The 13230-nt window shown below is 43.2% G+C and overlaps 1 protein-coding gene across 1 annotated transcript in view; it reads right to left on the reverse strand.

The window, feature by feature from the left end:
- Positions 1-8025: 8025 nt before the first annotated feature.
- The window catches only part of LOC147716866 (uncharacterized), an 81767-nt gene continuing 76562 nt past the window's right edge, over positions 8026-13230 (reverse strand). Inside the window, exon 2 of the mRNA XM_086923772.1 lies at positions 8026-10637. Within this exon, the coding sequence (XP_086779898.1) occupies positions 9598-10626 (1029 nt within the window). The 5' untranslated portion in view covers positions 10627-10637 and the 3' untranslated portion in view covers positions 8026-9597. The remainder of the gene's footprint in view (positions 10638-13230) is intronic.

Below are 13230 nucleotides of genomic sequence, written 5' to 3' on the forward strand. Positions count from 1 at the left end.
AATTCAGCACCCTTATTGCTTGCTCTAGGGTGCTTCACGGGGATTGGGTCCATGACGTGGAGGGCTCGTCTTTTGGGATTTTGCTCAGATCCTTGAGCCCTAAGACCGACGTGCTCCCCGATGAAATTGTAATTGGCCCAGGCTGAGTGGAATGTAGTTGATTTGACTGCATAATGATGCTATCGTTTGTGCTTGCTTTTTGTTGGTCTCGTTTTTTCTCCGGGCTGCGGGGGGTTGAAACCAGCATACCCAGACTCAAGTGTCGATCATCAAAACCGTAATCTGCCCGAGGAGCTCTCCCTTGTAAGTCAATATACTTTGTAATTCTCTCAGTAAGTTCCTCAAGATGAGAATCATTTGGTAGGAAGAGAGGCTTTAACCATGAGTCCCCTTCTTGCCCAGATACGGTGGATGGGTTTTTGTGACCTGTGTTTCCCTCCTCAATGCCCTTATTTGCTGCTGCGTGGTCACTGGCTTCGACTGGCTCCTCAATTGGCGCGCTTTTACTCTGGCTCAACCTGTTATCCTGTGCGGGGCGACTTTCTGTGATGTTATTTACAGCTCTTACTCCCTTGGTTTCGTTTGTGGCTACAGGAGTGTTGGGATTGTGTACCTGGGCGGTTACTAACGCCAGTTTGCCTTTGAGTGGGGGCCCCGAACACGATGGAAGGGATAGACACAATTGTGGAGCTTGACATTTTCTGCAGGCTACTCGCCAGTGGAGAAGGAACGTTCGATAGCGCAATGGGGCTTGGTAGCTTGGTGGCCTCTGCCGTTGGTGCATAAATCACCGCCATTGGGTCTTTAAGGTAAAAGAATTTTAAGAGTCCTGATTTCTGTCTGGGGACTGATGTTAACTCGGGGGTTGGTGCCGATACCAACCTCTCCCTAGGGTTTGGTTCGGGCCCTGTTTCTGGCAAAGTTTTAGCTTTAACTGTTGTCTTTTTCGATTTTTTGGGGGATTTTTTACTTTCCGTAGGTTGGCGCATTTTCCCCGATCTCATTTCCCCGATCGGGGCCTCGCGATCCTTTTGACCCTGTCTGGGGAACTGGTCGTAAAGGCTTATAACTATCTTCGGCGGGGACGAGCGTTGACTGGTGGAAGAGATTGTCGGGGACGACGTCGGCTGGGGTGTAAACAATGTGTGGATAGGCGGACCACCCGACTGGCTTGCGGGGGAGGGAGAGGGGGTGCAGCCATTCATACAGGTGAAGCAACCCCGGCTTCAGGGGTTCTCTTACTCCAGGACCTCCCTCCACCTCCACTCACGCTGCTTATATCGCACTGGGCAGTCTTCAGTTGGGACAAAAGTGCTATTCTCTTCGCTGGAGCATTCAATCCCATGACATTAAGGCTAACTATCTTCACTGTGGGCAAAGAGGTTAAGGGAAAGCCATAGAAGCTCGCTGGGAGAGGAGATGCACCTGTGTTGCCGAAAAATGTGTTGAGAGGAAATAGTGTCACATGTTAATAGAGCACAGAAACATATGTAGGAGAAATAAAACAAGGGGAAATAAACAACCAAGTCACCAACTGGTGTAAATTAGTTAATCATGTGTTAGGGGTCCATGACGTTGATTATCAGAGTCAGGCAGCATAGGGGTGTAGAGGTTGCGGGTTCTCTCTGCAGCACCCTATCAGATGTACTGCAAAACAGGGCAAATCTGAAGTTCAAGCAGAAGTACCACTGTTGGCAGGGACGTCCGGAGGGCCATTGTATGCAGACACTAAGGATCCAACATTATCTGCATCTGAGGAGGTCGCTGGGAGTCACTCAACCGTGACGCGATCACTTCTCTTTTTGCTCCGGAGACTGATCCCTCTAAACGAGGTGCTGAAAATGGGCCAATCTCTCTCTAAGACTCTCCATTGCGGTCGGCTCGCACAAGCTTTTTCAGGATGGGATGTAGATTGCTTCCCGGAGTCTCGCCACTGGGAGTCGCTCAGGGTCATCTTGCTCCAGGTTCAGTCCCAGAAGCACCACCGCCTCCAATGGGGTGCAAACCGAATCAGTCTCTCCATCTCAAACAAAGATGAGATGGAAGGGGTGACCCCACCTGCTGTGGGCCCATTTATCTCTAAAGAATGCTGTCACCGGCTTCATGGTTCAACAGCACTGTAACATGATAAAGGAGAGAGCTTGGTAATGGAGCACCTTGATCCCCCCAAATAGGACATGGGATTGATTGCATACCTTATCCATAATGAGTTCATTCTGGTGGAAATTGTTGAGACACGTAAGGATGTCCTGTGGGGATCCCGGCACCCCAACGGGGTGTTCCTCTCTGTGCGTGCAATCCAGGAGAATTTTCTATTCTCTGGTCGTTAAACATGCCCTATTGACCCTCCCTATATTTTCTTTACAGAATTTTCTATTCTGCCAACTTCGGAACAATATGGCGGAAGAGCCAGAGAACATAATCTTCCAGACTGCCTGCATCAGCCTGCGGCAGAACACCCTTAATTCTAATGTTAAATCTGGGAGATCTGTTTTCTAAGTCCCCCAGATAATAATTGAGATCAGCGTTGCAGTCTTCTCAAGCTCAATGATCTCACTGCGCATGCGTCTAACTCGTCCTCCCTCGGAATCACTGCTCTTTTCCATGGAATCCACTTGCTGCTCCAGATCCCCCATGTTGCGCCCAAAGTCCTTTACTTCCTTAGTCATTTCCATCTTCATAGTCACTATGTCATCTCTCAAGGTGCTGAACAGGGATTCCATGAAGCTGCATGTGACCGATGCCTCTTTATCTGCATCTGGGCCCTTGCCTGGCTTAAAGCGGGGAGTGAGTAGGTGAGTCCGGCTCCCTTGTTGACTCCGCCCACTTGGAGGAGTTCTTAGTGAATAAGTCCTTAACAGTGAACCAGCAAGGCTATACCTCCAGTGGCCCCTGTAGTGTCTTGGGGCCCTAGTCCCTCATGTTACTAGAATGAAGGACGCAGACACAGTTTAGATGGTTGGTTACTGGCCCTACTTTATCTTGCTAAGCTATCTCATTTTCTTTGCAGAACAATAGGGGTGTAGTTTCGCAGAACCAAGTCATCTGCATATAGTGAACATGGAATGTGCTGTTTCCCAACCTTGTGGGGAGAATGAACTTCATAATTCTATGGCTGCTGGAAAGTCCAACAAAAACAAACCAAATAGAAAGGGAGCTAATACCCGTCCTTGATGAAGACGATTATGAATTCAAATTTTTTGTGATGCTCTGCCAAATTTATTCAGCTCAATCTGTGCCCCTTGTCAGTATGTAGTGCTTGTCGTGCACTGAGAAGGTAATTTGGGAGCTTCCATGTCACAAGTTTCCCCCATAGAAGTCCCCTGTCTACTATGTTGAAGGTTGTTTGAAAATTGATACAGGAACAGCACAGCCTTTGCTTTACTTCAGGGCCTTCCGCATAATGGCGCAGAGAGCAAAACAATCCTTGCTCAGTCCATATAATTTTTGCTTGTGAGTCCTTGCATCCACCCGCGAGAGTAAGATCTTTGAGAATACCTTCAAAGAGATGTCCAAAAGGCTAATTAATCTATAATGTGAAGGGTCAGAACAGTTCCCCTTTTTCAGGATGAGTTTCGCTATTGAGCCTTTCCAAAACAGGGGATAATTACCCATTAAGGCTACCCAGCAGAGCAGAAGGGAAAGAACACCCTTGCCTACTAGGTGCTATTGGACTTAAATAGCACTGCCGGGGTATTATTGGGACCTATGGCTCTTGATCGTTTAATCCACTCAATTACCACCTTTACTTCTTTCATTGAAAAAGAGGAGAGTGGCAACTTCGTAGAGGTGGTGCAATTAATACTAGATAAAATTGGTGGGGTACCATATTGACTATCTAAGTATGCAGCCCAGGTATCTTCAGTGATCCTACATGTAAGGGTTCCCCCATGGGGGTTTTGAAAATGTGTGTACTTTCGAATAGAACTCCCGTTGGTCCCTCATTTGTATAACCTTAATCAAATCGTCCCAGTTATTATGATCTTTAACCAGCTGCTTATACAGACTCTTTAACCCATACATCTCTTGATTTAAATCACCTTCTGGAGACTGCCTAACTTGTTTGGATTCCTTTTTTCACCCGACTTTTCATTTGCTGACAAGCAAGATCAAACCAACTTTTCCCCTTAGAATGACAAGATGTATGTGCCCCATTTTTATTTATGTTGACACATATACGATCCAGCACATTGGCAAGATCTCATTGAACCACACAATTCTATTCTCTTGGTTCAAGGAAAAACCCTTACCCTCCCGGCGTGAGCTACTAAAGTATTTTGAGCTTCAAAAAAAGAGACTCAGGGGGAAATTTAGACTTTGACAGATGGATACTCGGTCACAAATATGACAGAAATGCTGTCCACTGTTTTAGTTGTGCATTGTATCCTTATGCAATTGTACTAAGGTGGATGGACTATCTGTTACATCTGTGACGGAGTACAAGTAGGCCAAACTCTAAATCAGGTCCTTAGTCCAGATGCAGAACTTTTGACCTGATGAAGGCTTAAAAAGGAATCTACAAGGCAAGAGGACTTTGATGGTCTGCTAAACTGGAATTTTCCTGCAGTTCATTTTTTCCCACCAAAACCAATGGCTCCAGCTGGATCTCATCCAATGGCTATCGACTTCAAGAGAAATTCTCTAGATACAGTCTAAACCCTTGTTCTGCTGGAGATTTTCGACTTCCATAATAAAGACTAAACTAGAAGGCAAAAGCTTTTACTGGGATGACCTGCTTCGGGTATCTGACCATCTCCTTATCATGGTCAGCCTACAATGGCTGACACTGCTCCTAAGTGTGGTCAACAGTGAACAGTGCCTTCTGATTAAATTTACTTTTTCTGGTGCTTTTTGCTCAAAATATTTAAGAAAACATATCTCCAGTTCTTTAATTGGGTTTTGTTTATTCTTTCAAATTTTTCTTATTAAACTTTTCTCTATTTTTATTAAATGGGTGGTATTTTGACTGTTTGGCGTTGCTAACATTATCCTTAGGTTAAGTCGTCTGCTCTGTTACATAGCTACCAAGGTCTGAGCCCACGTATACTTGTTGAACTTGTAAGTTTCACCTGACAAGTATTTCATCTTTCTGCATAAGATTGGACACCGTTTTTTTAAAACTGACTTGGATTAATGTAGTCCTTCACAGTCTTGATTTGTTTCGAAGGGTTAGCTCAATGGCTTGTCCATTTTCACTTTTCTGAGCAAGTGGACAGCCCCTTGGCACCCTCATTACATACCGGAGGCGGCCATCACTATTGTGAGCTTGGCCGTCCATCTCCTCTACACATTTAGAACTCACATATCTCTGCTGCATACTACTTCTTTTTGGTCCTTTCCTATGTACAATATGTGCTTTAGGAGGTCCCATTTGAGCATCTAGTGTTGTCGTGATTGACGTTGCTGATGTTGCCAGCTATGGTGCGTTTCCTAGTTGTTTCGACAGAAGAAATAGGATAACAGTGGGAAACATTAAAGCAGATGCCCACCTCAAGACTCTACAATGCAGTGTTTTTTCATCTTTTGCTGGGCCCACCCTGCAGTATCATCCGATTTTTATTTACTAGCTTCCTACAAGAGACTTAAACCAGGAGGTCCTTCACTCGATAGAGGAGCGCAGCTCTTTGATAGTATTCATCCTCACAGACCTGACATTGTTCAGTGGGCCCAACAATCTGCACAGAAAAGGGTTTCCAGTGCAAACGTTCACATGGATGCATAGAGCAGACACAACTACCATATTGAAGTAGCTTCATGAATGAAAGTGTTGTTTGAATGAGATGGTAGCTGGTTGTGGTTTCATAGAGTTTAAGAAGGTTAATTTTGGAAAATATTGGGTAAGGATTCTCGCCCACACATCCATGCCTTTAGGATTCTAATGACACTGTATCCTCCTTTGTATGGTAACAGGAGGGTTAAGTGGCTAACAAGTGTTTTATCGTGATGAAGCAGTCTCAATTGTTTCGCAGAAACGAATAAAATAGCACCCTCAAAGGTAGAAAGGAGTCTGGTACGTTGACAGTTTTAGAGAGTTTCACTTTTTTTCTCTACCAAAGTTACCGCTCTGTGGAACGCCTCAAACCAGCCGGTTAAATTCCTTCTTCGGGAAATGTTGAAAGCATACTTAATAACTTTTCGTATATTGAACCTTTTCAATGTGATTTTACAGATGACAGAAAAAAGACTATATTGTTTTTTTACAAAATAAATTCTGCATCAGAGAAACACTCCAAGAGAATCTATTGAATATTGTGCCTTGCCATAATCAGCACTTGGTAGGTGTAATAGACTGTCCCTGGTGGTTTGTAACTCTGCTTGGTCATGTAATTTGGCGTCCACTAACAACACTTGGGCATGTAGGTGTTTGCTCTGCGTATGGATCTGGCCATATTAGCGAATAACTATCACTGTGATGGTTTAAGCTCTTGCATGTGTTTAAAACTGGTGTAAGATCCTAGCAATAGCAGAACCTGTCCATGTGCAGCTGTGTCTTGGCACGGGAGGCTCTCTTCGGTCACCACATGTTTCCTGGAAATTCATGTTATTTGCTTCATTCACTATCCAATCTCCCCCATGACTTTTCCAACTCTGTATGTTTTCTCGATGTGTTAACTTCCGTTCTTAACTCTTCTCCAAGCATATCAGCTTAAGAGATTTGAATGGACTGTTCCAAAGAGGTCTTCTGTCTAGCGTGGCACAGAGGGTGAAAAGCGATGGGTAGAGATGCTAGCTAGATTATTTGCAAGCATTTCTCCTATCATCTTCTCTTAGTTTAAGTAGCCATGTTTACTCATCCTCTGGGGAGGCTGGTAAAAGGGGATATCACTTATATCTTGACCAATGAACACTAGTGATCATGTTACATAAATTGTAATGTTGTGTGACAATTGTGCGCCAGTACAGTGCAATTCTGCACATTTGTTTGAACGTGTTAATCAGTCTAAGAATAACATTTACAATGACCAATCAAAGAAAAATCCCACTGGTTGGTGAGAAATGTGTTGACATCGATGGTAAAAATGTTTACCTCCACTGGCTCAATCTATCTATCCTGAAAATTCTTCAAATGTGTTGCAAGCAAGGGTTTGTTATCTTTTTTGTAACCACAGATACTCATAGGGCATATTAAGACTGTGTGCCCATGCAAAGTGACACAAACCAGTGCAAAGTCATAATAGCTTTTTAAATTCCAGTGCAAAATATTTTTACGCTGCAAAGTTGCCCTAAAAGTAACACAAACAGCTGTTTGAGCTGCTTTGCATTACTTTGTACTGAAGGGGTATCCTATGAGTGCTACGTCGGCATTCCCACGCAAACAACCATGGTTTTTTATGCAAAATCCATATCTATTAAAATTGTTAGGCGGCACATTTAAATATATATAATAACTCCTTGAGACAGGGATTAACAAGTATAAATGTTCTAATTGCTCCCAACTTTTCACAAGTTGCACTGTACAGTACGCAAGTACACATCCGATGGGTGTAGAGTTTAAAAGTTTCTCTAGCCATAATATTTTGTGCGCTACACTGCCTGTGCCAGTTATCACATAAACACATTTGTATTAAGGTGCATATGTCATCTTTCATCCTCTTCACTGGACTTTTATTTATGCTCCGTTATCACTCATATCTCCTGCTTTACTCTCAGAATCCGGTATCTTTCAAGAAAAGCGCCTCAAATCATAACTTTTAGAAGTGCGTGAAGCCCCACTGACCACCCGCTGGCATCATCAGCTGCATGCTGGGTCGCAGAGCCATTCCATTGGCAATCACTGTCATTTAAATTTGGATTTGTACTGTATAAAAATGTCTTCTTAATAAAAATCTTTGAAATAAAAAAAAAAACAAATCCAGGCATGGATTTTTTAATCTCGAGATAATCAAAATGCTGTCAGCAAGTTCATTACCAGCACGTGTAAAAACCCAAAAACCTTTGCAGATTGGATCTTTGAAGTAAACCATCCTTGACACCTTAAACTACAACAGAAAGCGAGGCATACAGTAAACACACAAATACAATTGGTGACTGCGGACATTTGTCTTTATTTTAGCAGTGGTATGGTGCACATTCTGCAGTTTCAGTTTTGGGAGCAGTTGACCCAGTAAATATTGCACCAGCGTAAAGACTTATTAAAAGTGTATTCAAAATCGGACAAGGGGTATGAGCATTGAATGCAGGTATATGGAATACATCAGCTGTTATTGTAAACTGTTTCGCTTTCTGCAGTTTCATTGCTATTGTAGCACACACTATTTGTTGGTCTGTGTGAGGTTTTAAAACGTTCACGTGACAGATTCTTGTATTACTTAATCTATTTTAAGCCCCAACTCAATAATCAAAAAACACCATGCCATTATTTACATGAGAGGAGTGTAGCTTGATCGTCGTTTGAAGAAAGTATGATTTTACAGCACATGCAATTACCACATATGCCTTCCCGTGCAGTCTTTATCACACAGATGTATTTAGCACGCGTTAAGTATATATAATTTGTATTTTCTCTTTTTTTAGGGGCACCCCCTTTTTTTTCACTACTACCTACCCAACCCTAAAATGTCCGTTACCTCCCCTTTGCACTACCCATCCCATAACCCTAAAATCACCCTTACCTCCCTTTACCACCGTCAAAACCTAAAACCTATAATTACCCTACCTCCCTTTACTACTACAACCCCTAAACCTTGAAATTACCTTTACCTCCATTTATTTCTACTCGGACTTAAACCTTTCTTTTTTTTACAAGATAATTAAAGGTATCATTTTGAGTTTGATGAGCAGGTTACTCCATCACAAACGTGACAGCTATCCTGACTACCAGCCTTCATGCCAAGAATCGATGCAGAGTACTCACTGTACCGGTAGCAAGAATTTTATGGATGCTATCTGATTTTATGAAGGCTGGTAGTTGATCGGAGAAAGCCTAGTATTATTTCCTTGACACTGCTATAACTGGATATACTTTTATCGTTGAACCCTATAAAGGTTGATTTCGGCAGAGGCCATCCATGGCATTATTTGTACAGATATTGCAGTTCACGCCCTGATGAAGTTTTTAGCTATTACCAATAGACGAAACACGTGTTGGCTCAATCTGTGGCTATATGTTGTATTGATGAAGAACTGAAGCGCAATTCGATGTAGACAAGACTCAGAATAAAGAACAAAGATGAACATCTGAGAAAACAACTACGTGAATTAATTATTGCTGAAAATTACATGACTGTGGCTCAGGAAATTGACTTTGTATTCCGTTATAAGTGTGTGGACATTTGTTTAAACTAATTGACAACGTCGGGTGGTCGTTGTCAGTTTCCTTTGAGCACTGTCTGATAACCTATGGTCTCTAATTACGCTTTCACATAACCGGGCACAGCCTATACCCCACTACCCTCCTATCACGAATCTAAATTAGGCCCAATGTATTATTTATTTTTATAAATCTATGTCTGCATGGCAATGGCAGGCATTAAAGGTGCAAATAATTGCTTGTGTTGTATTGATCTGCCTGGCACTTATCTGCATGACTAAGGCAGCGTGGTAAAGGGTATTGCCTGGTAAAGACTGCATTGTAAAGGCGGTTTACCCTCGTTTGAGTTACTTGGAAGGTGGGAGTGGTATTTCAGTGGGTGGCGAGGGGTCGTCAGCAAATTTCATTGAACGGCAGAACAGCACAGCCTCATCGCCAAACCCAAGCTTGTACTGCCAGACGAACATTTTTTTGTGAGCCTCTAACGATACACTGATAGATTCTTCCATCTCCGTCGCCTCATTCCAGTTCTCCGATTCCGTATCGACATTTTTCCCCCCGCAACTGGCACTCATTGAAAACTGCTGTTTGGCAAATGCTGCCGTGAGATCTCCTGCACTGTAGGTGTAAGACATTGATATGTTCCAGTTTTTCTCCACACTCGTCATCTTCTCACGGGTATACCCCACTTTACGGGTAATCTTCTTATTCCATTGTATTGTTGAGTTGGAATCATTGGATATGGTTTTAATGCACTCCCAGGTGCCGTACGCCGCCCCCTTAGTGATAGCCAGGCCTCCGGGCATGAAGCTGATGACGTCACCATGAAAGGAGAATGGCTCACCGTCTTCGTTTGTGTTGAAATTGGTGCACCTGTAGTACTGCACTCCCCATTCGTCATGCGGCTTCACATAGTAATAATAGCCCTTTACCCCCCAGTAGTACAGTCCGTTTTTGCAGTCTGGATGTAGACTATACTCCACGGCGTCTTCATCCGTGTTCATGTTTTTCACTCGACGGTAAGTGCCTTTACTCTGGAAGATGATGTAGAATTTTCCGAAGGCCGACAGGTAATGGTCGCCCCCTTGGCAGTTTGGGTGCAGACTGTACACCACGGCTCCACTATCTGTGTTCATGTTGGACACTCGTCGATAATTGTTTCCTTTGATGATGTAAAAGAGGTCATCTTCATGGGCCAGATAGTGGTCGCCGCCCCTGCATGACTGATGGATGCTGAACACGTTGAGGTCTAGTCCCTGGTTGAAGTTGGTCGACCTCATGTAGCAGTTCATGTCCGAACGGACAATGTAGTAGTTTTTGTCCACGCCACAGAAATCCACCCCTGGGGCATCTTTCTTGGGAACAATTGCAACCATGTTGTTCGGCGCTGTAAAATAAAACACCCAATGAGCATCAGTCGTAATTTTCAAACTGAATATGCAAATCCTTATAACATCCGTAGCACATTTACTGTTAAAAAAAGGCAAAATGATTTCCCATACACAATACTTCTATACTTCTATACAATCATGAACTATGGCTCTTTTTTGACTGAGCTTATGGTGTTCATGGATCTGAGGTCAGCCTTTGACTTGGTCCCACGCAAAAACTATGGGAGGTCCTAAAGGAGTTGGGTGTTCCAACCCAACTGTTGCACGCCATAATTAGACTTCACGAGGGCAACTATGCGCAGGTCAGGTGTGGGAGGGATGGAGCGTTGTCATCAAGGTTTCCTGTTCTCAGAGGGGTAAGGCAGGGTTGCGTCCTGGCGCCAACCCTGTTTTGCCTCTTTGTCAACAGCGTTATATCTCACCTTAACAATGTTAGGGATAATGATGCCCCTTGTTTGGCAGGCAGGAGGGTGCCAGCTATCCTGTTTGCTGACGACACCCTCTTGCTTTCCAAATCCCCAATGGGGATTCAAAGGATTCTAGATGGATTTGGTCTTTTTTGTAGACAACATGGTCTAGAGATCAATACAGAGAAGACCAAATTCATGATCTTCAATCCATCCCCAAAATCCAGACCTACCCCCACTCTGGGCTCAGCCAGCCTGGAAAGAGTCACAACCTTTCAATATTTGGGGGTAACACTACATGAGGATCTATCCTGGGACCCCCAAATAGCAAGATCCCGGCTAAAGTTGTCCCAACTATCTGGTGCAATTTTGAAGGTTGTAAATACTTCAACCTTCAAATCAATCAGTCCGGCACTGGAATTGTACAAAGTACAGGCCAAAGCGGCAGCATCTTATGGCAGTGAGCTATAGGGGTACAGAGCAGGTCTAGATCTCGCGAGAGTGGAAAACACCTTTCTCAGACGTCTCCTGGCCCTCCCCTGTGGCACACCTCTGTTTCCCCTTAGATTGGACGTGGGTTTACCCTCCATCGCTGCTGAGCTGGAGTCTAAGCCATTAAGATTCTGGCATAGGCTCTGGTCCACCAGTGAGCTTGCACAATATAAGAGTGATCTTGCCCATGTAATGGATTTGAACCTGCGAAATAGAATTCCCTGGCTGGCTTTTGTCAAGAAAGAACTGTATCATTTAAAATTGCCTGGGCTCTGGGAGGCTCCAGAACTAGGATGCCAAAGGCTTTCCCGTAAACGATTAGTTCAAATACACAAGGAAAAAAGCCTAGGTCTTCTCCTACCCGCAACTAATAACGGTACCCTAACTGAACGCTTCTTGCAATCCAAAAACTCATATGAATTTGAAAGTTTTATGGACATTATCTTCCCCATTCTAGCCAGGAAACTGTTCATACAGTGGAGGCTCGGCACTTTGCCTATTAAAACCTTCACCTGTAAATGGCTACAGCGGGACGACAAAACCTGCCCAGGATGCAACTCCAATGATGAGGATGAAACCCATCTTTTCTGTCCTGCATACCACAGACCAAGGAAACACTGGCTGGTCCCCTATGCAGGAACTTGGGTTTCAGGAGCCTTACGATTGCGTACAGAGTATTGAGAACTAGTACTCTGCCCCACATAGTTTTTGCAGTGGCAAAATTTATTATGGCAATGTGGCAGATTAGGAAAAAACTGTTAAAGGCACAAATGCCAAAAATATGAATTTGTTCCTACAATTAGGGATTGTGCTTTTAATTGTGTCATGAAATGTTTTTCCTAACTATGAACTGTTTTTCTTATCCTTCATCATGTTTGGAATGACCTGGTAATTAATTTTATGTAATGTGTTTTTATAATCACATCTCTTTTTAATATCCTGGTTTTAATGTATTATGCAATGCCGAAATAAAGAATTTTTGGATTGGATTGGATTGGATTGGACTGAGCTTATAATATGTCAAATATGATGGACAGAGCTGTTGTCTCTTTTGTGTCTAACATTTGAGATTGCTGAGTTGTAACAAGTGCAGCGGCACCAGCGCCCATGTGTTTTAGGGGCCCATTGCTCCCCAATAGGGCTGTCTTTTACTAGACTGCAGATAACTCTTTCTTTGCCTGCGTTGGATTCTGTACCATTACAATACCACTGTGTGTCTTCTTTCAAAACCAATGAAAGATTATAATATGTCACAGGTTTGCACTCAAAAGCTCAGTGCTTTGGACTTTCCATGACTACAGCTTTGAAAAAATATGTAGGGCTATTTCAGGTATGACAAAATAGCCCTGCTTATTGCTACACTGTGTAATATGGATATTTGATACGCAGTTATTTTGCTACGTGACCTGACTTTCACCCCGGCTGCTGACACTGGAAGCAGGCATTGCGACGTCAAAACTCAACTGCAGTAACTTATTACAGGTAAGCAGCTCCATCTTTTCTTTTATTACCAGTGTCTAGAGATAGTGTTTCGCCGAAATGTTGATTTTTAAATATCATGGCACATACATATAATTAATAAATATATTCGCTGATGACTCACTACTCATTTTCAGAGGCTCATTGACAAATTCTTGGCATTCTGTGAGATTAGGGGCCTGGAATTAAACATGGAGAAAACCAAATACAT

Source organism: Lissotriton vulgaris, chromosome 5, assembly GCF_964263255.1.
Source record: "Lissotriton vulgaris chromosome 5, aLisVul1.2, whole genome shotgun sequence".
Taxonomy (NCBI): Eukaryota; Metazoa; Chordata; class Amphibia; order Caudata; family Salamandridae; genus Lissotriton; species Lissotriton vulgaris.